Source organism: Dermatophagoides farinae, chromosome 7 (genome assembly GCF_024713945.1).
Source record: "Dermatophagoides farinae isolate YC_2012a chromosome 7, ASM2471394v1, whole genome shotgun sequence".
In the NCBI taxonomy this organism is placed as follows: domain Eukaryota; kingdom Metazoa; phylum Arthropoda; class Arachnida; order Sarcoptiformes; family Pyroglyphidae; genus Dermatophagoides; species Dermatophagoides farinae.
This window is the reverse complement of record NC_134683.1, coordinates 2,965,592-2,993,381: the sequence shown is the minus strand read 5'-3', so window position 1 is coordinate 2,993,381 and position 27,790 is coordinate 2,965,592. Positions and strand designations below refer to the sequence as shown.

Sequence of the window (27,790 nt, the reverse complement as noted above, 5' to 3'; positions counted from 1 at the left end):
TTAGCTAAAATTTTACATCATGATGATGATGCGGCTTTTTTTTAGGCAAGAGAGAGTGGGATTTCATTTAATTTTGAAAAAAAAATTTCAACAGAATAACTAAAATTCACACCATGATATTGACCTGAATGAATTTTCCAGAATCGAATGGAAAACAATTTTCTGATCATCACCATTCAAATTGGAATATATTCATTTAGTTATTATTAACAAGAAGAACATATAATCAAATGAAAATAAAATAAACAAAAAAGAATTTGAAATTTTTTTTTTGTTTTTGTTAATTTTACAATTACCATCAAATAAATATAAATCAAATTGATGGTGGCAAAAAAAAATTCCGGTAACAATGTACTACGATGATGATCCAAACGGGTTGAAATTCTTTTTTTTCTTCTTTTATTTTTGAATATTCTGCAAAAATCCAAATCCAATCATTTTGATGAATCATTTTTGTTTGTTTGTTGTCTACATAATGTGTCTGTATGGGTGTGCGTGTGATTCATCGATGAATTTTATCAACCATATGTCAATCACTTGATGATTGATTTGTTGATTCTTATTGTTGTTGCTGATTTAGCTAATTTTGATTATTGTTATTGTTGTTGATGAGGCTGATGATCGTTTAACCCTTTTTCCAATAATTTATATTGTTTCTCTACAAGAAACAAAAAAAAAATTCATCATTTGTTGTTATTATGTTCCAGACGATTTGTTCCGTCATTTTCATATTGCATTTGAAATGGTGGTGGTGATGGTGATGATGATGATGATGATGATGATGATGGTAAACGAACGAAGAAAGAAAAATGAAAATGTTGCAAAAAAAATGAAATATAAAAATGAAAATTATTATTAGTTATTTGGCCAGAAAACAAACAAACGAATGAATATAGAATGTGTATAGAAATAAATGGTAAACAATTATTTTCATGATAAATGAATGAATGAATAATTCGTATATAAATTGAACATGTATAAACAACACATTTATAATTCATCCAAAAAAAAAAATTCATATTTTCTCTCTCTCGCTCTGCGGTTATTTTATTCTAACAAAAAAAAGTGAATGAATTTGGAAAAAAAACTAAGTGTTAATCATCCGAAAATGTGCGTGTTTGTATATATGGTATATTCAAAAGCTAGAAAAAGAAAAACATTTTTTTTTTTTGGATTCGGCAATTGCAAACACACACACACACACACAGGAAAAAAAAGTAATTAATTATGACAAGACTACGGCAAAATGAGTGAATAAAAGACAAAAAAAAAATGAACAATGATTATTACCATTGAATGTTGCTTGTTTTCGTTATTATTTTTTTGGTTTGTTTTGAATAATGGTAAATTATGAACATCAACCATAAAATGATAATTTTTTTTTGTTTTGTTCACAGGTATAGTACCTATCATCATGCTATTCATTTGATTAATTGAAATTGGTCAGACACAAGTGAAAAAAAATGAATGAAAAAAACAAACAAAACAAACGACACGTACGACCGAAATTCTTGCGCAAGACTAGACAAGCACGAATGTGTAAATAATATTTTACCATCACCAAATTGTTTGTTTGTTTGTTTGTTTTGGAACCAAAATCAAATTCATCACCATTATTATGATTCAACAAATTGTTGAAAAATGGAATTTCCATTTCCGTATTTACCGAGAAAAAAAAAGAGTGACCCAATTTTTTTTTTGGTCATGTTAATTTCTATCTGTTTCGAAAAACCAAATCTGAATAAAAATCTGATTCAACTTAACTTGATTTGTCAAAGAGAAAAATTCAAATTCAAATGAATTTTTAATTTTGTTAAATTGAAAATTTTCTTTTTCACTATCAATCATTCAACCAGAATTATCGAACAGTGAGACGAGACTATGATGTCTTTTCTCAAAGTTTAAGAATCTCAAGTCCATTCGCATTTGAATATGGTGATGGTGATGGGCTAATGACATGCGAGAATAGAATTTTCATGAAAAAAAATAAAAAGAGAAAAAAAGTCAATAATTAAAGTTAAAGGGGGTGTGTGCGTGTGTGTGTGTGTGTATGATAATGTTGTTGTGGATAATGTCATCAATCAATTGGCAATGGCAACGTGAAAACCAAAACGTAATCGGGTTTCGTTTCGTTTTTTTTTTGCTTGTGTTGAAAATAAAAAATTATCCGGCTAATAACTTTGTTTCGTCTTCTTCTATGTGTAAAAGAAAATGTGATGAAGACAAACAACAACAACGACGACGACGACGACTACGATGATGATGACATCGTCTGAAACTCCTCATTTTTGATGGGCGTATCGAATAGATGTTTTTGGCATGCCGTGTAAGGTTTTTCTCTCTTAATTTTTCAAACACACACACACACAGAAGATTACGAAAGCGATGGATATGGATGTGTGTGTGTGTGTGTGTGTGTGTGTGTGAATATAATATCCATCCATCGACGACAATGCCAATAACTATGTCAAATAAGCTATACGATTCCTGTTTTAGTATGGTGTATGTGTGTGTATGTATTAACAATCATTGAAAATCTTTCAAAGATTTTCCTAAGAATATGAATGAAGAAAAAAAATAAATAAATAAATAAAAATAAACTCAGCTATCACCGCCGTTGCCATCACCATCATCATCATCATAATCAACACATAAAGAATCGTCACCTCCATGCCTCTCTCTCTCTATCTCCTAAGAATATTCTCATCACTAACCTCCCAACTATTTCGCCTTCAGCCCTTAAAGCCTCCTTCTCTCTTTTCTCATCATTCATTCAAGATTCAAATTCAAATTTGTTTTTGCTCCCCAATGATTCCCCCCTTTGACGCAATTGTTTTTTTTTATTCTTTTTAGAATAAAAAAAAAACAAAAATAGCTAATGTAGCGCTGCTGTTGTTTCTGGAGAGAGGAGGGGGATTGGGAAGAAAAAAACTTTTTGAATCCATATCACTCATTCGTTCACTCAATCTATCTTATTTACTCGAAAAATTTTGTGGCATCAATTACACACACACACACACACACCATACGCGGTTATGTATGATGATGATGATGATGATGTGAACTTTTATCTGACCTAAGCATTTTCATTTTCATTCACAATTCATTGCTAAGAATTTTCCAAGAATTAAGAAATATATTCATCTATATATATGTTCTATAGCTAAAAAGTCGATTCCATTCGATAATAATTCTTTTACATGTCATCACGTATTAGTATTATAAATGTGTGGCATTAAACATTTTCACACATTTTTTTTCTGTCTTATTTTTTTTTGTCATTTTATTCATTCCAGAAATTTTTTGAAAAATGTCTGATCCAAATGATCCGACTGAACCACCACACTTAATTCAATGCTTGTGCGTGTGTGTATGTGCGCGCGGGTTTTCATGTCAGAATATTCATTCATTATTACTGTTCAGTAGTAAAAATGGATATTTTTAGTTGAAATTTGAATTTTTCCATTTAGCTTTTCTATTCTTATATTACACACACACACACACACACACACACACACATTATTGTAATTGGTTGTAAACTGCTTCTTATCATGCTAATTTTTACCATATTGCCTTTTACCATACATACATGAATTTTCATTTCTGCATACAAAACTTTTCTCTTTAAAACCTTCGAAATCGTATGTTATTATGAATTGAGGATTCTATATGCTTCAAAGATGATCAAGATGAAGGCGACATATCATATATGATGATGATGATATGGACGAATCCAAAGTGAAAGTTTTCCTTGAACGGAATAATTTTCACAGAAATTAAAATGTTAGACGCGCGTGTTTGAATGTGTGTGTGTACATGCAACAAAAAATATGTAAATTTATCAGAAAAAAATTGATTAATTTCTTGTGCTACCAATGTTCTGGTGGTGATGATGATTCATAAAATCGATTGATTGATGATTGCCAACCATGTTGATTGGCAATCATCAATTCACATATGATGATGTTGAAGAAATGTATATGTAACATGGGATTGAAAAAAAACATACCTAATCGTTTTGAATAGGCATCAATTGCATAGGCCATCTTTTCCAATCTGGTAACTTTACGATCTAATTTATCAATTATCTCCAATTTCGGTAATAGTTTCCTATATCGATCATTTAAATCACGATTTTCTTCCTGTATTTGTTGGGCAATCTGGGTCATTCCTTGAAATTTTTCCATTGTAAAATTGTTCATTGTTTCCAATAGTTTATAATCTTCTAATGTCACTATTTAAGAAAGAAAAAAAAATGAAATTTAGATCGTGTATGAAACATCATCATTATTTGTCGTGCAATCACAAACACATAGATTTCGTTTCTTTGAAGAAATCAGAACAACAACCGTAGGATGCTTACATTCAATTTCGGATGTAATATAGTTTTTAATATTTCCAAACAATTCTTCACTACAATTAATTAGCTGACTTTTGGAATCATATAATGGTAATGTTGTAGCTTCAATACCAACATCGATAGGTGGTTGTTGCTGCTGCTGCTGTTGTTCTTGTTCTTGTTGTTGTTGATCATTTACATTTGTTTCTTTTTCGTGTTGATTCATTATGGAAATGATGAAATATACAGAGAACAAAAAAAATGTGAATCATAGAATCTGGGACAAAATTTTGGCACCGAAATTGAAAATAAATAAATTCAATCCAATGTGTGTGTGTGTGTGTGTGTGTGTGTGAGAGAGAGAGAGAGAGTAAACAAACAAGAACACAATATGATGATAATTTAAGAATCCATCAAATTCAGCAAACGCGCCATCTTTTATCGATCATTGGAAACAATTTGGCAAAGAATTTTTCACAACCAAAAAAAAAAAAAAAATTTGATAATTTATTCAAAAGCTTTAAATGATGTTGAATCAATTTTTTCAATCACTTTGAATATTGGATATGCAAGTGAACGATCTAATAGTCGTTGGATTTTTGTTTCATAAAGATCACCTAAATAATAGCCATTATGTAAATTTTTTTCAATACCTAAACTGTCACCAACATTGAATTTATGTTGTTTTTGGCTATTGTTGATCTTATCATTATTGCCATTATGAACGTATGGTGGTGGATGATGATTGGCCATTATCGATTCAAGTCGATGTGAAATCTATAAATGCAAAAACAATAAATAAAGAAAAACAAAAGCTTGGCTATTTTTACAATGTAAATATTGGATAGTGGTGAAGATGATGCTGATAATGATGATATCTTTCGATAAAATCAGAAAATTTCCTTCAAATCTATACACACACGATGATATGATAATAATAATAAATACCTGACCACCAAAATAATAGACATCATCAAGTGAATAAAAATTTGTGGACATATCACGACCATTTGTTCGTTGTACTTGCATCAATTCATATGCTAATCGACAAACTTGTGAACTAAATGTACAGACTAGATAATCAGTATAGCTTAATGATAATACATCCATAATGAAACCATCGAATGATTCGGCTGTATTACGTTGACCTGGTGATGCAGATTTAGTTATCTGTGAATCACCATAAAATCGATAACCCTGTTTTATATATTGTGGTACTTCATTTTGCCAAACGGTAATATCATCAGTGGCTAGATAAATTTTACGTTCACGTTTCTTAATTTTTTTATTTTTTTCCATCATCATCATAGCATCTTGTATATCGATACGGTCATAAATTCTTTGAACAATTTTCATATAATCACTTAATGGATAATATTCACCTTCACCGAATAATTTATCTGTACGACGTACATGTATTCCGATAAATATTTCATCATCATCATTGTCATCATCATTAATACGGAATTTAATTCGTTGACGATATTGAAGGAATTTTCGTTCAAATTCATCATTCAAACGCATTATATAACTTATAATTGAACCTAAAAATACAACAAAAGGCATACGAGTCAATTGTTCCAGATGTTTACGTAATTGTTCTGGTATAGCCATTGGACGAAACTTTGCACGATTGTCTAAATTTTCAATTATGGGTAAATAGATCAATTCAATGTTGTCATCATCATCATCATTATTATTGTTTCTATCAATTGTTTTTAGTTTCTGATTTTGTTTGTGATTGATTACATCATTAATGTTTACTGCATTCGACATCCAATCATTTGATGGTGATTTTTGTTGTTGTGGTCCACCATCACCACCACCACCACCGTCACTACTATTAATATCACAAATTGAATTGATCGATTTGAATGACTTGAATAATCGTTGGTAATAGTGGTTGTTTTTACTTGATGAACTAATTTCATCACTAAAGTCAAAATTTTCTATACTTGGATATAGAATTAGTGTCCTGTTCAATGCCAATGCAGCAATCAAACAATAGGCCATATGGTGCACAAAACAACCAAATCCACAAGATTTATATGCATCACAAACAATCTTGTTTATCGATTTACAATTGTTTGTTGTTGTTGTTTCATGAGGCAATGATTGCTTTTCTCTGTTATTGTTGTTGTTGTTGTTGTCGAAATCGTTGTTATGTTTGATTTCATGATGATGATGATTTATACTATTGTTGTTGTTGTTGTTGCTGCTGCTGCTGCTGGTATTGGCATCCATTTTTATCAAATGTTTCTTTGGATTTTGTAATTGATCAATTTTCGTCCAGATTAAATTTTTCAATTTGTTTTGTCGTTGCCATCGTAAATGTTTTATATCATTTTCATCAACATCATCCAATCGTTCAATCAATGCATACATCAAACGATACCATTCGGTTAGAAAATTTTCATCTATAATCATCATTTTTTTTATTTTGGAACTTTGATCATAATAATTTAGTGATTGCTGTGACTGTTTTTGATGTTGATGTATTCGATTTTCATTGTAATAATCATAAAGAACATCTAGATTTGTTTTCAAATAGCCAGAAATTTGTACATAATTTGATAATAGTGGACGTTGGTCATCGTCATACGATTTATGATGTTGTTGCTGTTGTTGTTGTTGTTGGTGGCCATAAAATGGATGATGATCAAATACAAAATGTTTAAATTTTGATGATCGTTGCTGTAATGATGATGACTGATTATCGATACGACATATTGATGTAATTGTTACATAATATACAATTGTACATACTAATAGATTGGTAAATATTATTGCCATATAAAAACGATGTCCATAACAATATTGATGATGATGGTGATTATTATTATTATGTTGATAATGGTCATTATTATTATTTGACCACAATCTATCCACAATAAATGAACGTGTTTGATTTTGTTTGTTGGATCTGGTTTTCATTTTCATTTTTTTTTTGTTTATTTATCAAATGTGATTTGTTCATATACTCGCTCTGTTCATATAATGAGCACAACAACAACAACAACAACGAATTAATTTTAATCAAAAAAAAAAAATTTTTTTTTTGGAAATTTCGTTCGAATTTTTTTTTTTTTTTTTTTTTGATTCTATTTTTTTCTGTTCTGCTTACACACAAACTGAACAAATGAAAAAAAAATTGGAATTTCCTCACATAGAGGATTCTAAATGAAAATGAAAAACACTTGAAGATTAATATCAATAATATAAATATAAAATGAAAACAAAAAACAAAAACAAAACTGAAACGGGAAATTTCAGGAACAGGAAATTGATTATGCCAAACACACTGGATTGTGTGTGTGTGTGTGAGAGAGAGAGAGAGAGAGAAAGAACCATGAAGAAAAAAAAACATCAATGACAACCGCACACTGAACAAAAGACAAACCAAAATAAATGAATGAATTGAATCCGTATATTTGGAATGAATTGAAATTGGAATTGGATTAGTTAGTTAGCTTTTTTTATTTAGCAACAATTGATGATTGCATAAATGCATCTTTCATTGATTTTCTTTGCATTTCATTTCGTTTCGTTTCTTGTGTTTTTTTTTTTAAACAAACATTATTGTCGAAAGTTTGGAGACGACAACAGCGAAAAAAAAACGACAACGACCATCAACGAGGTAGGATACTGGAAAAAAAACAACACACAAACATATGCAATGAATTTCCTTTCTTTTCTTTTCATTCATTCATTCATTCCGTTGTTTTTGCCCCTTCCGAAAAAAAACAGAAAAATCTCAATATAAAATAAAAAGAGAAAGAAATCCTGCTTTATTTTTTGGTGGTGCTGGTTTTCATGTATGGCTTTCTAAAAATGAAAATGTCTACACACACACACAAATAGATCATTTTCAGTATCGTTTTTGGACATTTCGATTCTTCACTGCACACAAAGATACAGATCCGTATTGTCAAACAACAACAACAGACATGTATCTGTAATGTATAACGTGATGGCCTTTTTTTTCTCATTCGATCATCATTCTGATTTTATATGAATGAAAAACATCAACCTATCGTTTATGCGATTGGTTGATTGTTATTTCGTGTATATGTTTTTGTTGTTGTTGTTGTTGTTCAATATTTGTTTGTTTTGTTTTGATCGTTTTTTTTTGGGGGGAAAATCGTTGACAATATCTCTTTCGTGTGTGTGTGTTGATGCGATTTATTGGACAATGTCAACACATTGTTATTGTTGTTGTTGATGGTGATGGTGATGACAATGATGATGATAATCAAACAATTCTGTCGATTCTGATAGAATTTGATTTTAGTTTTTTTTCCTTTTTTTCCCATCTCTCTATCTCTTTTTTTATTCTGATTGAATGAAATGATGATCAAGTGTATACAAATAAAAGTTTTTCAAAACACTGAATTATATTCATTTCCATCATCAGAATTGATGGAATTTTTTTTTATTTTTTTTATTTCAAACTCATACAAATTATAATATTTTGAAATCAAGCGAAAATGTGAAAAAAAATGTTGAATATAGAATAAAATGGATCAAAACGATTCAATTCAAGGCAAGGTCTCTTCATGTAAAGATAAACCACACCGGTTCTCAATCTGGAAACGAGGACTCGCAAATCGTTGACAATAGCAAATTAAATGTATAGAATTTTGAGTATCTATTCCACACCAGCACGATGAGTCAGTAGAATACCCAATATTATATAAATAATGACGAAATTTACCATGTCCGGATAAAAATTGAACTAAAGTAAAATTTAGATCAATATAGTATGATAAACGATCATAAATAGACGGGAAGAAGCGTCTTGTAACACTTCCATCTCTACTTGTTTTCCAGCGATTATCCCAATAATAAAACATTATATTTTTCAAAAAATATTTTGCCAAGGAAACTGGACAAAAATCATACGAAATATAAGAGAGATTTGTAGCATCTTTTGCATGTTGATCAGCCAGTTCATTACCAAGATAGCCAGAATGTGAAGGTATCCATTGAAGACAAAAATGTATTCCAACCAAATTTAATTGAATACCATGAACCAATAAATCATTACTTTTACTTGAACAACAAGCAAGAAGAGCAGAATATGAATCAATAAAGATTTTCGCGGATTGATTATTCCTTTTTAACCATTCAGATGCTTGATAGATTGCAAATAATTCAGCTTGAAAAATGGAACATGAATCAGCCAAACGAAATTTTAAAATATCAATAGATTGATTAGAATTAGCAGGAAAAATCACAACTGCACACCCAACATGACCGGCCAATTTTGAACCATCAGTATAAATATGATAATTGTGATTAAAATTACAAACATTATTTAAAAAATTAAAAGATACAGATGGATGGTGAAAATCCTCAACAGGCAACGTTAATTGAAATTTTAAATTTGATAAGTGATCCACTGGTAAACAATGTTTAATGCGATACATATTGGCAAGATAAATTATTCTTAAATCAATAGGTACGATATTTGCCAACACTAAAGAAGCTTCTAAAGAGATAGTTCGATATCCTCTTATTATTGACAGAGCAAAAATACGCTGAATTGATAATAAGCGAGATTTGACATTCGTTTTTGATAAAGAATAAAACCAGACAGGTGATGCATAAGTAATTAATGGTTCAATTGCATGTAAATAAATCAATCGTAGAACATCAAAACTTAGACCCCAAGATTGGTTGATTGTTATTTCGTGTATATGTTTTTGTTGTTGTTGTTGTTCAATATTTGTTTGTTTTGTTTTGATCGTTTTTTTTGGGGGGGGGGAAATCGTTGACAATATCTCTTTCGTGTGTGTGTGTTGATGCGATTTATTGGACAATGTCAACACATTGTTATTGTTGTTGTTGATGGTGATGGTGATGACAATGATGATGATAATCAAACAATTCTGTCGATTCTGATAGAATTTGATTTTAGTTTTTTTTTTTTTTCCTTTTTTTCCCATCTCTCTATCTCTCTTTTTTATTCTGATTGAATGAAATGATGATCAAGTGTATACAAATAAAAGTTTTTCAAAACACTGAATTATATTCATTTCCATCATCAGAATTGATGGAATTTTTTTATTTTTTTTTTTTATTTCAAACTCATACAAATTATAATATTTTGAAATCAAGCGAAAATGTGAAAAAAAATGTTGAATATAGAATAAAATGGATCAAAACGATTCAATTCAATTTAATTCAATTCAATTTTAAATCAAAATGAATAAATTTTCTAGTGATCATAGTAAATTAAATTCCATTCAATGTTTGTGTGTGTGTGTGTGTGTGTGTCTGATATCCACATGGATAAATATATTCTATTCATTGAGAATTCATTCACATCGTTGATTCCAAAAAAAAGAAGAAAAAATCTTCAGGATTGAGACCACTTTGTTTTGAGAGAGAGAGAGAGAAAAAAAACTTTATCGTTATTATTATTAGTATGGTCGATCGTTTTAAATGGATGATGATCAAGAAAATGGTGGAGAAAAACAAAATATATAACCATAACATTCATCATCAAATAGTTACTTCTGGTTATTGGGTTCACCGTATAGTTTAATGATTACTTTGTTGATTATTTGTTTCTTGGAAACTTTTTTTTTGCTCGTCTTTTTTTTTATTATTATTATTATCGAGGCATTTCTATGGATTTTTAGTTGCTCAGATTGGTTGTTGTTGTTGTTGTTATTCGATTCTGATCGATCTGTATTTATGTGAATATAACACAAAGCTTTGAAGTTTTAGCAAAAACGATGAGAAAAAAAACAAGTGAAAGAAAAGTGAAAATGGAAAACTTGATAAAAAAAACCTAATCTCCTGGGTCAGATGAAGAAAAAAAAAGAAATGAATGTTCAAACCGAAAAGCAAAAGAAAAAAAAAGAAAAAGAATTTGAAAGGTGCAAAATAACGAGAAAACCATTACAAAAATTGAAGATTCCAAGATCAAATCAGTGATTCTTGTATTTATCATCTATATAGATGGATAGATGAAAATGTTTTGATACTTTTCTCTCTGTCATTCTTGAATAAGATTCCTATGAAGAATTTGAATATCGTCGTCGTTTATTCATATGGTCTTGTTTTACTTTTTCCCGCTTAAATGAATATAAAGGCTTGGATCGGCTTTTTTTCATTTATTCACTGTATTATTTTAAACGAATATATGGAAATAAACGAAAGTGAACCAAACGAATCAACCAGAATATAAGATGCCATATATAACGTTAGTTCGTCTTGGTTGTTTTTGTGTTCCATAATTCTGGAACGGCGTTCTTCCAATATACCAAAAAAAAAAAAAAATATTGGCTCGTTCTGTAGCAAGTATTTTTTTTCTGTTCCCGATGGATTCTGAGTCGATACCATTTTTTTCCATTTGATCTATTTTAGAAGCTTTTCTACTATATATAAACGATTACTACACGCACACACACACTATTTCTAACCGACACATATGTAGAATTTCAACAACAACAATTCATAGGTTCCAGAAACATACACACACACACACATATAAAACATTGGAACAAAAATTCATTATGGAACAAACGTTGTCTTGTGTTGTGTTGGTGAAAACATTCTGGTATTCTTGATTTTGAATTTTTTTTTCTATTTCATTTTCATTACCAGCCACAGACTGACACACACACACACATTGAAATCCAGTGTCAGTTTGATCATGTGAAATGTGTTTTGTTTGTTTGTTTTTTTTTCACTATCATCATGCTATAATTTTGCATCCCAAATCTCGTATTGAGAATTCAAATCTGAGAAAGAAAAAAAAATGTTAGTCTGTTGGTGATAAAGAAACGAAAAATTTATTATTATTGCTTATCGTGTGTGTGTGTGTGTTGTCCATTCGACCCATTATTATTATTGTCATTTACAAAAATTCATTACTTTTTGCGTGCGTGTGTGTGTGTATGTGAGTGAATACTGAATTAAATGCATCACACACACACACACACACATAAAACTTTACAAATTGTAATACATTGTTTGAATAACCGATCCAAAATACCAGAAAAAAAATCAAACTCGACATTCGGACATTGTGGTGTGTGTGTGTGTATGTATAAAATAATCTTTTTCATATCATCAATTTTCCAAACGCCAAAGAAAGAAACCAAACGATGATGACAATTTGTTCATGACCACTCGATCATTTCAATAGCAACAACAACAACAATAATCTATCTATTCTGTCGATAGATTGAATTTTTTTTTCTTTACTTTACTTTTTACAGTGTTTGAGCTTTTTTTCCATCATCATCAGAATCATCATAAAATTTATTCCATGAAAAAAATTCCAATTCTTAAAGAATTTCTTCTCGACTTTTCTCAAAATGTCTCAAATGATTTCCAATTGATTCATTAGATTCAGCAACAGCAACAACAAAAAAAACCAACACAGGTAAGTCACCATTACACACACACACACACACACTGGACAAATATTTATCAATTTCAAAATTCATTAAAAAAACACAAAAATTTCATAACCCAGTAAAGAAAATGGAAGAAAAAAAAATTTTTTCTACCGAAATTTTTTTTTCTGTTCTCTGGTTTGGTTCACTCAATTTCCTGTTTGTGTTTTTTTTTCTTTGGTTATTATTTTAATAACTTGCTTTTACTTTCATTTTTTTTTTGTTCACTGAGAAATCATTATCATCATCATCATCATCAACTACCTTGGGTATATACCAAACTACCCATTAACCATTGTATAAATAAATGGATTTCGGACATGTTAACAGGGAAAAAGAGTGGGAGAGAGAGAAAATTTTTTTCAATTATCACCTGACATTTTTCATTCGCGTGTGTGTGTGTGTGTCTGTGTGTGTTTCAACACATGAAAACATTATATTATGAAACTAAATCACATGTTATATCATCATCATCATGATAATAAAAAAAAAAAAATAAACCAGCTTGAATATACAAGTCACATACATTTATACACCGCCCACACATTTATATCCGGGCAAATGATGAAAACTTTCATCACACGGAAACAAAACAAAACAAAAAACAAGTGAAAAAAAGTGGCCGCCGTATATGGTGGATATATAAGCTCATTTGTTATCTTGGTTTCTTTTTTTTTCTTGCATTTCACTTTTATTTTCGTTTATTTTTTTTTCTTTTGGATCCTGTGGCTTGCCCATAGCAGTCCTAGGTTGTTGTTGTCGTTGTCGTTGTCGTTGTCGTTGTCGCCGTCGTAGTCGTCGTCGTTTTTTTATTCCCTGCTGTCATTTGTCCACTTGTCGTCAGTTTTCATTTTTCCAGTATTTAGCGTTTGGTTTTCTCAATGTCGTTCAATATTCTTCATCATTGTTGCTGTTGTTGTTGGCTAGAATTTTATGTCATTGTGGACATCCCTATGGGATATAAACAAGCGGAAAAAAACAACAACAACAATGAATATATGTGTTGTTGTTTTTTTTTTTTTGGTTTGGACTGGACGGTTGTCTAATAGAACAGAAAAAAAAATTGAAAACAAAATTGCCAGAAGCATTCGAATCGATTTGTCTATGTCGTCGTTTATGTGTGAAATTCTCACCATGGCCCGAATTTACAATGTACAACAACAACAACAACAAACAAGGCCAGACAATTAAAATTAATGAAATCTAATTAAAAAACAAAAAATAGACTATATCAACATTGAGTGTGTGTGTGTGGGTGTGGGTGTGTGAATAGTATTATTTTCGAATCAATGACTATGATATGGAGGGTGAAAAAAAAATTCTATATATCAGAGTGTGTGTTGGTTGCGTGATTGTTGTGAATTAAATTTAAAATAAAATCGGTTCCTGGAATCGAAAAAAAGAGATTCTGATCTATATATCTGTTTTAAAATTATTACTGCGAATTTTTTTTGTTTTGTTTTGTTTAGTTAGTGATAACCAACAACAACAAAAACAACAACAACAGAGTGCGAAAAAAAACGATCAAAGCTGCTTCTTCATATATCTATCGTATCTATCGGGTGAAAATGAATGAAATAAAAAAAAAATTCTTTTAAGAATAATTTCTTTTTTTTCCTCTTCTTCCTAGTTTTTTTTCTGTTTTGTTTGTTAAGAATAAGGAAAAAAAATTCACTACATGATCATAGATCTTTGCTATTTTTTTTTTGTTGCTAAACACAAACACAGGCCAAAAAAAATGAATTCTTCGTTCCAAATGATTCGATGATTTATTATTATATTTTGATTACAAAATGTGTATGTATGTGTGTGTGTGTGCGTGAATATCCGTGAAAAGTGAAAAGAGAGAAAAATGTGAAAATGAAATCAGAATCAAAATATGACTGCTGGTGGAAACATTTACCATGCAAAAGCAAATATTAACAACAACAACAACAACAAAACACCTCCTAAAAAATTGGGGGCAAAAAAGAAAAAAAAATTATAAATGATTTTAAAATGATTATTTTTCTTTCCTGTTTTTTTTTCTTTTTTGGTTCCTACGATCACAAATCATAATTTTCATTTTTGATTCCGAACATACAGACAGACAGATATATTGTTCCATATCGAGAATTTCATTAAAAAAAACAACAAAACAAAAACAACGTCAATGACTAGCCACATGAGAGATTTTTTTTATAGATTCTTGAAATTGATTTGTATACAACAAGAATGTTGTTGTTGTTGTTGTTGTTGTTGTTTTTCGGTCATTTGTTCCAAATGGGAAATGATTGTTGATTTCGAACATGACAATAATAATAATAATAATATAGAGAGACGAATGAGTGAGAATTTGGTCAAGCAAAAAATATTTTTTTTTCTGGTTTCGGTTGATAAAACTAAAATGACTAGCCAAAAGATAATGGACCATTTTTGTTCAAAGATTTCTTTTTCTTTTCTTTTGCTATTGTCATGTACTGTTGTTCGATCTTTATCGATTGATTTGATTGTGAGAAAAAAAAATCGACATAAGAAAAGGGCATTGGTTTTTTTTTGTCTGATTCTTATCATCGTTATACATTCGACGTTTGTCCAACACGATTGAATCAATGATAATTTTCGATGATGATGATGATGATGATGATGATAGGAATCGATTCAATTCTTTTTTTTCACTTTTACAATACTTTCAATGTGTTCATCATCATAATCATTATCATTGAAAATGATGATTACGATTACGATTGAAAAAAAGATGTTGATCATAATAAATGGATGGCCATTCGAATTGAATCAAATTGAATGAATGAATGAATGAATGAAAATGTTTGAAAAACAGTCACATCAGCGATCCGTAAAGATAATCATTCGAATCGAAATCATTGAATCAAAACAAAAACAAACAAACAAACAAATAGAAAAGTTTTTTTTTTGGAAGAAAACATTATTGTCCAAGAGAAAGAAAAAAAGAGAATTCTGATTTAACTTGAAGAGAAACGGGGAAAAAAATTCTGAAAGAATTTCATCTGTACGTCGACCATTTGGTTGCTGTTGGAAAAGAAAAAGCAAAAAAAAAATCATCATCATGATTTATTCCATTATTATTATTATGAACATTGAAATACCATTGAAATGGTCACTTTTATTTCCATTATCGTTATTATAATCGATGATGATGATTATTTTCTCAAAGTTTTTTCATCAAATCCAAATTGATTCTATTCGAATAATAATAATGTTGATGATGATGATAACTAATCGGTTTGTTTATTGTTTGCTCGAAATCGATAGTATCGATATGTGTATGTATGTATGTAAAAGTTCGAACGACAAACAAATTGAAATAGAAGAAGAAGAAAAAAAAATTAATCTCAAGACCCTGTTGTTGTTGTCATTATCAATTTTTAATTCATCTTCATGTTTTAATGATATATTAAATCATCAAATAATGATTGATTTTGGATATATATTGTATTCTACAAATTCTTCTTGTTAACAATTAAATGTACGTTCGTTGTTGATTAATTGTACACATTTCATTGGATCTAAACATTTATCTCTCTCTCTTTAACTAAACTTTTTCTAGATAAAGCTGATCAAATTTCAGTGGTTGTTGTTGTTGTTGTTGTTCGTCTTTCATGTTTATTCTTTTTAATTATTTATATTATATTGCCATATAATATGAACCGCCCGCAAAAACAATATATCGATGATAATAATGATGTTGTTGTTGTTGTTGTTGTTGTTAATGATGATTAGATTTCGGATATAGAAAAAAAAACGAAATATTCATTTTCATCATAGACAAAAAAAAAATTCAACACACCGAAAGCAACAACTACATTTCATAATCTCAATTTCAACCCATCATCATCAACAACAACAACAACAAAAAAAGAATCCATTTAATAAAAGGCCAAAGAGCTAAATAAAATGCAATCATTTATTCTGTATCGATTTCTCGTTATCTCATGATGTAGATGATATGAATCGATTCCATTGAATCCATCATCATCAACAAAATAGCCATCATTCGCAAACATACCGATATATTATAATGGAACAAATACGAAACAATAATAATTTCATTATTCTACAATTCAAACGATACAAATCACGCATAACAACAACAACAACAACAACAAAAAATGTGGACAAAACAAAAATCTGATGTAATCATCATCATCATCATCATCATCATCATGATCAAAAATCAACGAACGAAAAAGAATGTCACAAACTAAACAAAAAAAAAATCACGCACACACACAGAACAAAAGAGAAATATGATTATATTGATTATCATCATCATCATCAAGATGATGATTGTAATTGTAATCTCTTTGTCGATATGAATTCCATTCCGTTTTTCTTTTGTCTTTTGTCATGTGTGTTTTGTTTGCACCAAAAAAAAAAAAAAAATGTTACTGGCCACCCAAATGTATATAGATTGTTAGACATATATATGAAAAATGGGAAAAAAATGTCCGAGTCGATTCTTGAATTCCATATTCATATATATATAATATAATATAATTAAACCATTATATTTTCATCATCAGAATCTGTGTATGTAACTTTTCACCATTCACAAAGTATCGATAAAGAATCCTTACAAAAATAAAGAAAACATCACATTCAAATCCATTTTCCATTCATCATTTTTTTTTCATTGGTTGGTTATGTGATATCATGTGATATCAAGCATATATAGCTATATAGAATACGATTCTTTTGAATGAATTACACAATCCATCCATTATTAGTGTTTAGTGATTGTTATTATTCGATTTGAAGCCAGATCAATCTTTGGAAAACAAAAAAAAAGTTTTCTGGATTCAATCTATTTTTGGTTTTGTTTCACCAACACAAACAGACGCTGCACTTGTAATCAGAATGAATTTTTGCAACAAATTATCGGTTTTATATATATATAATATAAAAAAACATCAAACAAGAATCAAGAGGGAAAAACATTGATTAGATTGAATAAATTGGATTGATGACAAATAATGTCGAGGGAAAAAAAATTCCTCCCCAGAATCGATCAGTGGTTATGGTGGGAATTTGATTCAAATAATATTACAAATAGTGTAAAAAAAATTGAATTATTTTTTTTCCTCTTATTTTCGCTTCGGTCAAAATTGAATTCATTAGTCATGTTTTTTTTTTGCATTCTCTTTTCACAATATTTGGATCATTTCATATATGATGATGTTTGCCATTTCGTTTGTTTTCGTGGTTGGTTCGAATTTGAATGGTGGTGGTTGGTTCGAATTTGAATCTGTTTCTGGATTCATATGATGGTTGGTTGGTGTGTGTGTGTGTGTGTGTGAATGGTATATTCGTTCGTGTGCATGTCATTGACATTTTCATATTTTTTCAGGCTAAAATTCTGGTACATAACTTTTTTTATTCTCTTTCTCTTTCACACACACAAACACAGAATCTACTTATTACCAAAAAAAAAAAAAAAAAAAAAAAATGTTCTGTACATTTTTTTTCATCTCATTTCATCATAATATTCCACAATTCATTTCTTTTTGTGACTTTCTCTCATAGATGATGATGATGATGATGATCATGATCATTGTTAGGCCATTCGTTTCACTTTAACTTTTTCTCTTTATCCAAACACACACACACACACATTTGGCATTCGTGGAATTGAGGAATCATTGTCGATTGTCTTGAAATGAATGAGAAAAGAGAAGAGAAAAAAAAACCACAATCAAAATAATAACTAAAAGAATAAATTGATGATGATGATGATAGAGTCATGTGTGTAGATATTCATTTCATTTCATTTTCACAGCTTTCATTATATATCATTATAATCATTGTTGTAGGAATTGAAAATGGGGAAAAAAAAGAATGAAAATCGGGTATGCAGAAAAAAAAACGAAAAAAAACTTAAGACGATTTGTATTGTAAAGGTAATCTAAAAGAAAAAAAAATGAATTGAAATGAAATCAAAAACATGAAATGATCATTCTGTACATGTTATAGAACGAGAGAGAGAAAAACATTAATCGGATGAAAAGAAAAAAAAATAGAAGAATCGAATGCCCTCAAGTGATTCCGCCAGGTGTCGCCATTTGATTAATGAATGTTTTTTAGTTATAAAAAAAATGAATAATTTATTAAGAAAAAAAAATAAAAGAAAAATCAACATTTTTTTATGGAACGGTAGAAAAAAAGTCAAGGATCATCATCATCATCATCATCAATCTGTGTGTATGATCAAAGATGAATCAACCAGAGAATTTTTTCTGAAGAAAAATATCGAAAAAAAATCTTTTTTTATAAAATTCTGGGTGTGTATTGTGTGTGATAACACACAATCTTCGATGATGATGATGATGAAAAAAAACATGATGACGACCAAACCATTTTCTCTTCACGATTCGAATGATTCATTCAAGCGTTTAACATTCAATTCATTCGTGTGTATTATTAAATTTCATATATTTTTTTTCTAGGATTCCCGTTATATATTTTTTTTCTTTTTGCCTGGAAAAAAATTTATTCCACATTTTATGATGATGATGATGAAATGGAATGAATGGGGGTTGGCAGTAAGAAAAAAAAACTATGGTAGTACACGGTTTATCAGTTATGTTTGGGATTTATTTAGTGTTTATGTTGAATAGAATACCACACCAAAAACAACCAAAACAACAACAACACCGAAAAAAAATGAGTCAAACCAAAAGGGAAAAAGAAATTTTTCTTATTTCTCTTTCTTCACATTCGATTCTTTGCCTTTTCTTTCTTCCTTTTTTTGTTTTGTTTACATATTAATGTTCACATGAAAAAAATGATGATGATGAAAAGGCCCAACCACACACATATAACGTGCTCATGTGGATACCAACGATGATGATGATGATGATGATGATGATGCATTTTTTTGATTCATATATGAAAACATCAGCATCAAAAAACAGCAACAATATCAATTTACATAGAAGCTAGAAAGAGAGAAAAATGAAAAATTTAAGATTTTGAAAAAAAAACGTCGATAACTTGTTATGATGGACCATTTATTTATTCATTCATTCATTCATTTAATGTTTTCTAATGTAATGGGATATTTTTTTTTTTTTTACTTTTGGTCGTTAAATATCGACGATCGTCGTTGTTGTCGGCTCATTCATTTTCATTTGCGACCCTAAATTTGTGTTCCATCATCCTTTTCACATCATCAGCAACATGAACATTCTTTGTGGGTACCATTTTTGAATATTTTTTGTTAACGCAAATTTAAATTCTGTAAACATCAAACATTTCAACGAGCAAAAAAAAAAAAGAATTCTGATGATGAATATCAAATTGAATAAAGAGATGAGGGGCGAATAAAAAAAACGAATCGCTGGCAATAAGTATCGATAGTGATGAGGGTAGGAATTTTTTTTTATTTTCATTCTCAAAATTCGAAAGAATTTTTCATTTTCAATCAAGAATAAAAGAAGAAAACTTTCAAAACAACAACAACAACAACAATGAAAAAAATGAGCAAGAATCAGAAAACAAATCAGACAAGCCTGGGTAACAAACAAACAGAAAACAATCAAAATCAAACAAATAAATAAACAACCAGAGAGAGAGAGACAGAAATATAGGAATATTTCGGACGACAAAATTGCAATTTTAACACTATATATTTTCACACTCACTCATTCATTCATTCACAGACTTACTTATAGAATTCTCATTCATCCGGGAAGATTCTTCGGTTCAAGCATCGACACACACACACACAAACACACATAGAAAAAAAAATTGGTTCAAATTGGTATTTCTGTTCATTCTGGAACAATAGCCTCAGCGAATGTAATAATAATGTTGATGATGGTGATGATCATCATCATCATCAACATTAACAACAATGGCAATAATAATATTGAGAGAGAGAGAGAAAAAAAAACGGGAATTAGTTCTCAAAGACTCTATGGATGATGATGAAGCTTTCATTCTCTTTTTTTTTGTTCTATAATTCGAGAATATATGAATCGCGAGCAAATAATAGCAAAAGAATAACAAAAAAAAAATCACTGAGAGAGAGAGAGAAAAAAAATATAAATCTTGACATAAACAAACTTCAAAAAAAAAAAAAATTCGGCTGTTTCATCGGATCTTTTGGACGACAAAATCTGTGAATCCGTCGAGTGTGTTTGTGTGTGTGTGCACAATGGATGTATGTAATACTCTTTTTTTTTCTTATTATCATTATTTGGTTCAACGATTTTTTTCATCATCATCATCGTTTTCATTTACTTGTTCCATTTTTTTTTAAATAGTTTTATGTATGTGCCATGTTTTTTTTTGTGTATGGCGTTAAAGATGATGATGATGATGATGACTGGCTGACTTTTGAATTCAAAAGAACAAAAAAAAAATGATTCGAATATTGAAACATTTCGGGAACACACATTATATATACACACACAGGTTTTTTTTTCGATTCTTTTGCTCGTCAAAGGATCAAGAATTTCCATCATATGACGATGGTCCGATGATTTGAAAGAATCATTTTTTTTTTAAATAAACAAACAAACAAACAAACATTGATGACGAATTTGTTATTCTTTGTTATTTTTATCGATTATTATTCGAAACAATAAGGTTTTGTTTGTCTACCCACACACATACACACAGACCATTCAATCATCATACTAATAAGTGAAGATTCCATTAAATTTCAACAACAACAAAAACAAAAGCTTCTTTTTTTCATTCTTCTTACTTGATATTATTCCATTTAACAAATAATGATAATAATAATGAAAACAACAACGATTATTAACGACATCTTAACAAAAACAAAAAAAACAAAAACAAAAACAATGCCATTTTAACATAAATAACATGAATCTGTAGAATTAGAAAGGTTTTTTCTCTTGTTGTTCGAATTTTTATTTTGTCCAATCTCTGAAATTCTTGTCTATTGTTATGATGATATTACTTTTGTTGTTGTTGTTGTTGTTGTTGTCGATTTTAATGTTAGACATTAATTACAACGAATAACAACTTGGCAACAACATGATTTCTATTATTATTATATTATATATTATATATATTGGACTAACAGAGACAAACAGAAATGGTATTGTTGATGGCAGTTTATCGTTTATAATAAATAATAATGATGATGATCAACCATTCTATGGGCCCTGGGCGCTAACAACATCTTGCAGTAGCGACTGTGGGCCCCCACACATTGAATGAAAATAGAGTGAAAAAAATTTCATTGGACCTGCCACTGATGATGATTATGGTGCTATAATCTTTCAACTTGAATGGTAAAGTTGACAACTTGAGAAAATGGAACAATAACAACAACAACAACAACATCAACAAGCAAAAAGTTAATTTATTTGCATTATTGTCATCGAGTTTTATTTACAAAGATCAATTGTCATTAATTTTTTCTCTGCTATTTGTTGTTGTTGTTGATTATTATCATCATTATTGTTGTTATTGTAATTTGTTCTTGTTTGATTCCGATTCCACAATCGATTTCTTCAAAATGAAAATTAACGAATTTCATTCTAAAAAAAAATTTTTAACACATTATAAAATCATTCAACAACCCTGATTATTATCATCGATTTTTTTTGCACAGTAATTTCTCATTTTGATTTTTTGTTGTATCTAATTTTATTTTTTTTTCTTTCTAATTTTTACATTTAGAAACCATATATCTAATTATATCGTTATGATGATATGAATGTGGATAAATTCTTGAAAACAAACGAAACAAAAAGTTTTTTCAGTCATCGTCACACATAGCAACGAAAAATAGCAAAAATGAAAATGAAAATTTCATTATCCTATTCCTATCTATTTCATTATTATTGTTTTGTAATTTTATTCATATTATTTCAACAATCATTATTATTATCATCACATTCACCATTGACCACAACCACCACCACCACCAACGCTTCTGTTAACAATTTAACAAGTTCAATATCATTATCATCAACAATATCCACTGTTATTGGGGGTAACAAAAATCACGAATTATCATCATTACCCATCGATAATCACATAATCACCACTGATGATGATGACGATGATGATGATGATGATGATGATGATGACGAAGACGATGGCGACGATGATGATGACGGTTACATCATCAATAATAACCATTATAATATCGAATCATTGAATGTTGATGATGACGATCATAATGATAATGATGATTATAATAATAATAATAATGGAAAATTCCATACAAAAGCCTTAAGTTGTGATGATTATGATGATGATGATGATGATCATAGTGGCTTTGGAGGGATTTCACGGAATTCTAGATGTTCGAAACCACAACGTCATACAATTCAACCACAGCAGCAGCAACAACAACAACAACAACGACGATCAACGAAATCAAAAATACATATCGAAAAAAATAATCAGGGGATCAAGTCAAAAAATAAAAATAATAATAGTATTAAAGTTAGATCGAACAACTCTTTTCATGAACAAAAACAACAACATCAACAACCGTTCAACATCGTATCAAAATCATCATCATTAGCGAGTATAGAAAAATCAACAAAAAAATTACCATCAAAATTCTATTCAAAACAACAACAAAAACAACCACAGAATGAACATCAAAAACGAATCGAGTTGCAGAATTCTGAAATGATTATGAATAAGAATCGTGTTGATGATGATCATCATCATCATCATAATAATAATATTAAAGAAAAATACAAACCAAACATCATCAACAACAACAAAAACAATAATAATGATCGAAAGAAAATGAAAATCCTATCTCAAGTAAGTGGAATAAAAATTATTGAAAAAAAAATAATAATAATTTTCAAAACACCCACACTTGTATAAATGAATAGCGTATGCTATTTCTAATCAGAATGCAACCAACATACAACCACAACTTCTATTATATTTAGATACTAGATCTATTTGATTGTGAATAGTTTTTTTTTCTCATTCCACTATTAATATAATATTATTATTATTGTCCCGATATTATTAATGACTTTGACAATCTTCTCACCATGAATGAATTGAATGCATTGAATAAATGAATGTTTTTTTTTATTCTTTCTCTATTTTTTCTTTCTGTTTGTTTTTTGTTTATGTGTTTTTCCTGTTCCTGACTTTGGATCATTCATTTAGAATCAACAACAACTACAACAACAAGAAAGACAAAAAACAACAAGAAAAATGATCAAACAAGAGCTACGAATGAAATTGGAACAACGACGACGACGACGACAACAACAAAATGTTAATCTTCCGTCAACAACAGCAACGACATCATCATCATTGTTCATCAATGAACAATCAAAACCGAAACGATGGTCAACGAATAGCGAAAAATCCACATCATCATCATCAACAACAACAACAACTAAAATGGTGACAAAAAATGGTCGAATAAATAATAATAATCGAATTCTATGCAATGAAATCCTATGTGATTGGGATGAATATTGTTTCATTATTAATGATGATGAACAATATGGTGGCCAAGCTGAATGTGTTAAAAAACCAAATGTATTGAATAATAATGTTGTTTATAAACAACAAAACAATAATCATTTCAATATTTACAATGAAGAAAATGATAATGATGATGACATCAATGATGACGGCGGCGACGACGACGGCGATGATGATGATGATGATGATGATAAAGATGACTACGACGCCGATGAAGATGATAATGAAACCAAGACAGATAAAATCAATGATAATGATGTTAAATATTTTCCGGAAGTTTACAAAACTACTACTACTACCAATGTAAAATATTACCATCAAGCACAACATCCGTCTACAACTAAACAACAGCAGCATTTATTTTCATCATCATCTTATTTACAGAAAAAATTGAATGAAACAAACAGCAGCAGCAGCAGCAGTGACAACGGCAACAACAACAAAATTAAGCAAAAAAACAACAAGAATAAGACTACTTTAACAGGAACCAAGAACAACAATAGCAGCAATAGTAGCAAAAAAAATAATCGAAATAATAATCCAAATAATGATGATGATTCTGCTGCTACTGCTATATGGAAAACGATTTCATCTAATCAAATTAAGGCCATACATCACTATGAACATTATGATGGCAATCAACTAAAACCAGAACAACAACCTAAACAACACCAACAACAGCAGCAGCAGCAGCAGCGAACAAATATTCGAAATGAATTTGAACACCAACAACAACAGCAAAGAAATAATAGTTATAACAAATCGAATAACAACATCAACATAATTCAATGTCCATCCTGTCCATTTAGTCATGGTTCACAAGTAATTTGTGGTACAGATAATTCAACATATTCATCAATGTGTAGGATTGAATTCCATAATTGTATCCATGGTACGGATGTACGTTTCGCTTGTTTTGGATTCTGTCCATGTTCAAAATTGATTCAAACAAAAATGAGAGCCTCGACAACAGCAACAACAACAAAAACAGTACCAAAAACGTCAACGACAACGGCTGCTAAGTCATCAAAATTAAAAAGAAAAAATTCCATCAATAAAATGGAAGAAACACAAATCGCACTAATGAAACAATCTAAAAATTCATCCAATCTATTGAACAAAGATTCATTGAAACAATATCATTATTTTATTGGTGATTCAATGACATCAATGATGAAAAACAATTCTAATAATATTGAAAAAGTGAATCGAATGAATGAATGTTCATCCGATGAATTACGTTCGATGGGATTTCGATTACTTGATTGGTTTTCTGTTGTTATGCAAGAGGAATTAACACGAATCAAATCCAATATGACAAACACATTGATTCCAAAACAACAGCAACAACAACATGCAAATACAAATAATAATGATAATAATAAAAATCTACCGGATTGTGAAGAATCCGTGTCATTCATGTTTTATCATTTTGATATTGATAATAATTATAAATTAACACCCGAAGAGCTATATTATCTTGAACATGATGAAAATGAACATTGCCTCGAACCATATCTAATACAATGCGATGAAAATGGTAATCATCTATTGAGCGCCTATGAATGGTGTTCATGTTTTAGTTTACGTTGTAAGTATCAGTATTTGTTTTTTTTTTCATGTGTAAATTTTTAATCGATTTTTTCTCATTACTGATCATCATCAACCAAACTAGCCAAACCTTGTCTATATCATCAGAAACATCTTATACAACAAAATAATGGTAAAATGGCTGGACAATATTTACCACAATGCGATGAAAAAGGCCATTATCGTAATATACAATGTCAACATTCAACAAAACATTGTTGGTGTTCAGATAAGAATGGTAATGAAATTGCTGGAACAAGAGTTCGTGGTCGCCTTCCTGTCTGTGGTATGTTATGAAATTCTTTTCTCTTTTTATTGATTCTTTTTATTAGTTGTTTTTTTTCCTGCTGAAATGAAAAATTTATATGATCAATTGAACTTTTTTTTCGTTTTTTTTTCTTTCTTTGAAAACAGACAAAAGTTACCCTCTGAATAGATATTATATGATGAATAAACAGAAAACGATTAGCAATAACAATGATAGAAATAATATGAATAGAAAAACAATAAATCAACAACAACAAAAACGGCCATCATTTTCATCATACGTTGAAAATCTTGATCATATCAAATATTCTGTTCATAAAAATGACAATGGAAATGGTGATTACAATGTTAATAATAATAATAATAATAATGATGACGAAGACGACGACGACGATGAAGATGATGATGATGATTCATTTCAAACCAATGATGGTTCCGGACATTACGAATCATTCTGATATATGACTACATATTCTATATTGAGAAATTTTTTTTTTGTTTGTTTGTTTTCTTTTTATTTTGTCCTTTTCGATACATTTTTACCAATATTCATCCAAATAACAATACAACATTCATACATTCAGCACTTAAATTTTTACAACGCCATACCATCAGACACACCTATACTATACTAATATTCTGTATCGAATACGATTGGAGATATGTTCATCGGAAAAAAATTCACTAACAATACACAAGAGAATATTGCTGAAGAAGAACAAAAATAGCCATCATTTCTTTGCATACAACTTTTCAGGTTGATTACATCATTTTTCACTATTCTTCATTCACGGTTTTTATTGGTTCATGTTCATGTATCAGTATCATGAAAAAAAAAATGAAAACCTTTGAACATGAACAACAAAATTTAATTCAAGTCTTCCATATCGATGAATATGAAAAAAAACAAAAACAAAAACAACCGAATTGAACATACGACCGAAAAAAATAAGCAATAATGGTCAAAAAAAAAATATCAATAGAATAGCCGAAATAGACATTGGAATTTTGAACATCAACAAAAAAAAACGTCGTATTGTATTTGAATTGTACATACATCGATCAGATATTTGAACATTTTTTGTATGTATGAGTACTGGTCATTTGTTATTTGTTTTACGTATTTTGAATATTTCATGATACTTAAAATACTGGACAACAACAACAACAACAACAAAAACTATCAAATATAAATGGGTGGATGGTGATAAAATGTACACATCCAGATGCGAAATAAGAAATCCTCAAAATCAAAAAAAAAAAAAAAAATTCATCAATATCAAACGCATACACAAAGCAGAAACAAAACCCATTTACATTATCTATCCATCTATCTATTATATAAATGGAATGAATGAATTATATAAATTTTATCAAAATGGAACAAAAAAGAATATATAACCCGCCCATATCATCATCATCATCATTTGCCATCATCTATCTCCATCATCATACACACACACACACACACTTCTCACTATATATCAATATTCATTTCAAAATTGACAACATTTTTTTTGTTTTGTTTCCAATCATCATCCATACCTCATTGTTCATCAATTGGATTATTATTATAACTACATTAATAATAATATAATATTAAAATTTCTATATAAATTGAAATAAAATCAATAAGGGAGATAGAGAGAGAGAGGAAAAAAGAATTGTCTCTTTCGATGATGATGATGATGAAAATTTTTTTTCA

The 27,790-nt window shown here is 29.4% G+C and overlaps 4 protein-coding genes across 7 annotated transcripts; 1 reads left to right on the top strand and 3 right to left on the bottom strand.

The window, feature by feature from the left end:
• Blos2 (biogenesis of lysosome-related organelles complex 1 subunit 2) lies at positions 1 to 4,693 on the bottom strand. Its single transcript, XM_047060737.2, has 3 exons — positions 4,364 to 4,693; positions 4,010 to 4,234; positions 1 to 658 (listed from the first exon to the last, which is right to left on the bottom strand). The coding sequence occupies exons 1-3, from the start codon at positions 4,563 to 4,565 to the stop codon at positions 597 to 599; spliced, it is 489 nt and encodes a 162-aa protein (XP_046916693.2). The 5' UTR covers positions 4,566 to 4,693; the 3' UTR covers positions 1 to 596.
• A 153-nt stretch (positions 4,694 to 4,846) lies between these two features.
• LOC124497128 (alpha-(1,6)-fucosyltransferase-like) lies at positions 4,847 to 7,294 on the bottom strand. 2 transcript variants are annotated; one of them, XM_075732931.1, is made up of 3 exons: positions 7,106 to 7,109; positions 5,288 to 7,048; positions 4,847 to 5,116 (listed from the first exon to the last, which is right to left on the bottom strand). In XM_075732931.1, the coding sequence occupies exons 2-3, from the start codon at positions 6,767 to 6,769 to the stop codon at positions 4,847 to 4,849; spliced, it is 1,752 nt and encodes a 583-aa protein (XP_075589046.1). In that variant the 5' UTR covers positions 6,770 to 7,048; positions 7,106 to 7,109. The 2 variants fall into 2 exon arrangements, with proteins under 2 accessions (XP_075589046.1, XP_046916692.2); XM_047060736.2 differs by having other exon boundaries at positions 5,288 to 7,294.
• Positions 7,295 to 8,877: 1,583 nt separating this feature from the next.
• Positions 8,878 to 11,905, bottom strand: LOC142597680 (uncharacterized). Its single transcript, XM_075732725.1, has 2 exons — positions 11,877 to 11,905; positions 8,878 to 10,000 (listed from the first exon to the last, which is right to left on the bottom strand). The coding sequence occupies exons 1-2, from the start codon at positions 11,903 to 11,905 to the stop codon at positions 8,878 to 8,880; spliced, it is 1,152 nt and encodes a 383-aa protein (XP_075588840.1).
• Positions 11,868 to 27,726, top strand: LOC124497303 (uncharacterized). Of its 3 annotated transcripts, none has more exons than XM_075733043.1 (5): positions 11,868 to 12,740; positions 22,432 to 23,538; positions 23,902 to 25,819; positions 25,904 to 26,104; positions 26,233 to 27,726. In XM_075733043.1, exons 2-5 carry the CDS (start codon positions 22,549 to 22,551, stop codon positions 26,541 to 26,543), a joined length of 3,420 nt encoding a protein of 1,139 aa, XP_075589158.1. In that variant the 5' UTR covers positions 11,868 to 12,740; positions 22,432 to 22,548; the 3' UTR covers positions 26,544 to 27,726. The 3 variants fall into 3 exon arrangements, with proteins under 3 accessions (XP_075589158.1, XP_075589160.1, XP_075589159.1); XM_075733045.1 differs by lacking the exon at positions 11,868 to 12,740 and adding an exon at positions 21,805 to 21,844; XM_075733044.1 differs by lacking the exon at positions 11,868 to 12,740 and adding an exon at positions 22,099 to 22,362.
• Positions 27,727 to 27,790: the final 64 nt, after the last annotated feature.

Coding starts and splice junctions, on each gene's coding strand:
- Blos2 (XM_047060737.2), bottom strand. CDS start 4,565: ATGAATCAACACGAAAAAGAAACAAATGTAAATGATCAACAACAACAA. Junction 4,235..4,363: donor TATTACATCCGAAATTGAAT/GTAAGCATCCTA, acceptor TTTCTTAAATAG/TGACATTAGAAGATTATAAA. Junction 659..4,009: donor TGCCTATTCAAAACGATTAG/GTATGTTTTTTT, acceptor TGTTTCTTGTAG/AGAAACAATATAAATTATTG.
- LOC124497128 (XM_047060736.2), bottom strand. CDS start 7,279: ATGAAAATGAAAACCAGATCCAACAAACAAAATCAAACACGTTCATTT. Junction 5,117..5,287: donor TCTATTATTTTGGTGGTCAG/GTATTTATTATT, acceptor TTGCATTTATAG/ATTTCACATCGACTTGAATC.
- LOC142597680 (XM_075732725.1), bottom strand. CDS start 11,905: ATGTTTTCACCAACACAACACAAGACAAC. Junction 10,001..11,876: donor CCAACACAACACAAGACAAC/GTTTGTTCCATA, acceptor TTGGGGTCTAAG/TTTTGATGTTCTACGATTGA.
- LOC124497303 (XM_075733043.1), top strand. CDS start 22,549: ATGAAAATGAAAATTTCATTATCCTATTCCTATCTATTTCATTATTAT. Junction 23,539..23,901: donor AAATGAAAATCCTATCTCAA/GTAAGTGGAATA, acceptor TCATTCATTTAG/AATCAACAACAACTACAACA. Junction 25,820..25,903: donor TTCATGTTTTAGTTTACGTT/GTAAGTATCAGT, acceptor CAACCAAACTAG/CCAAACCTTGTCTATATCAT.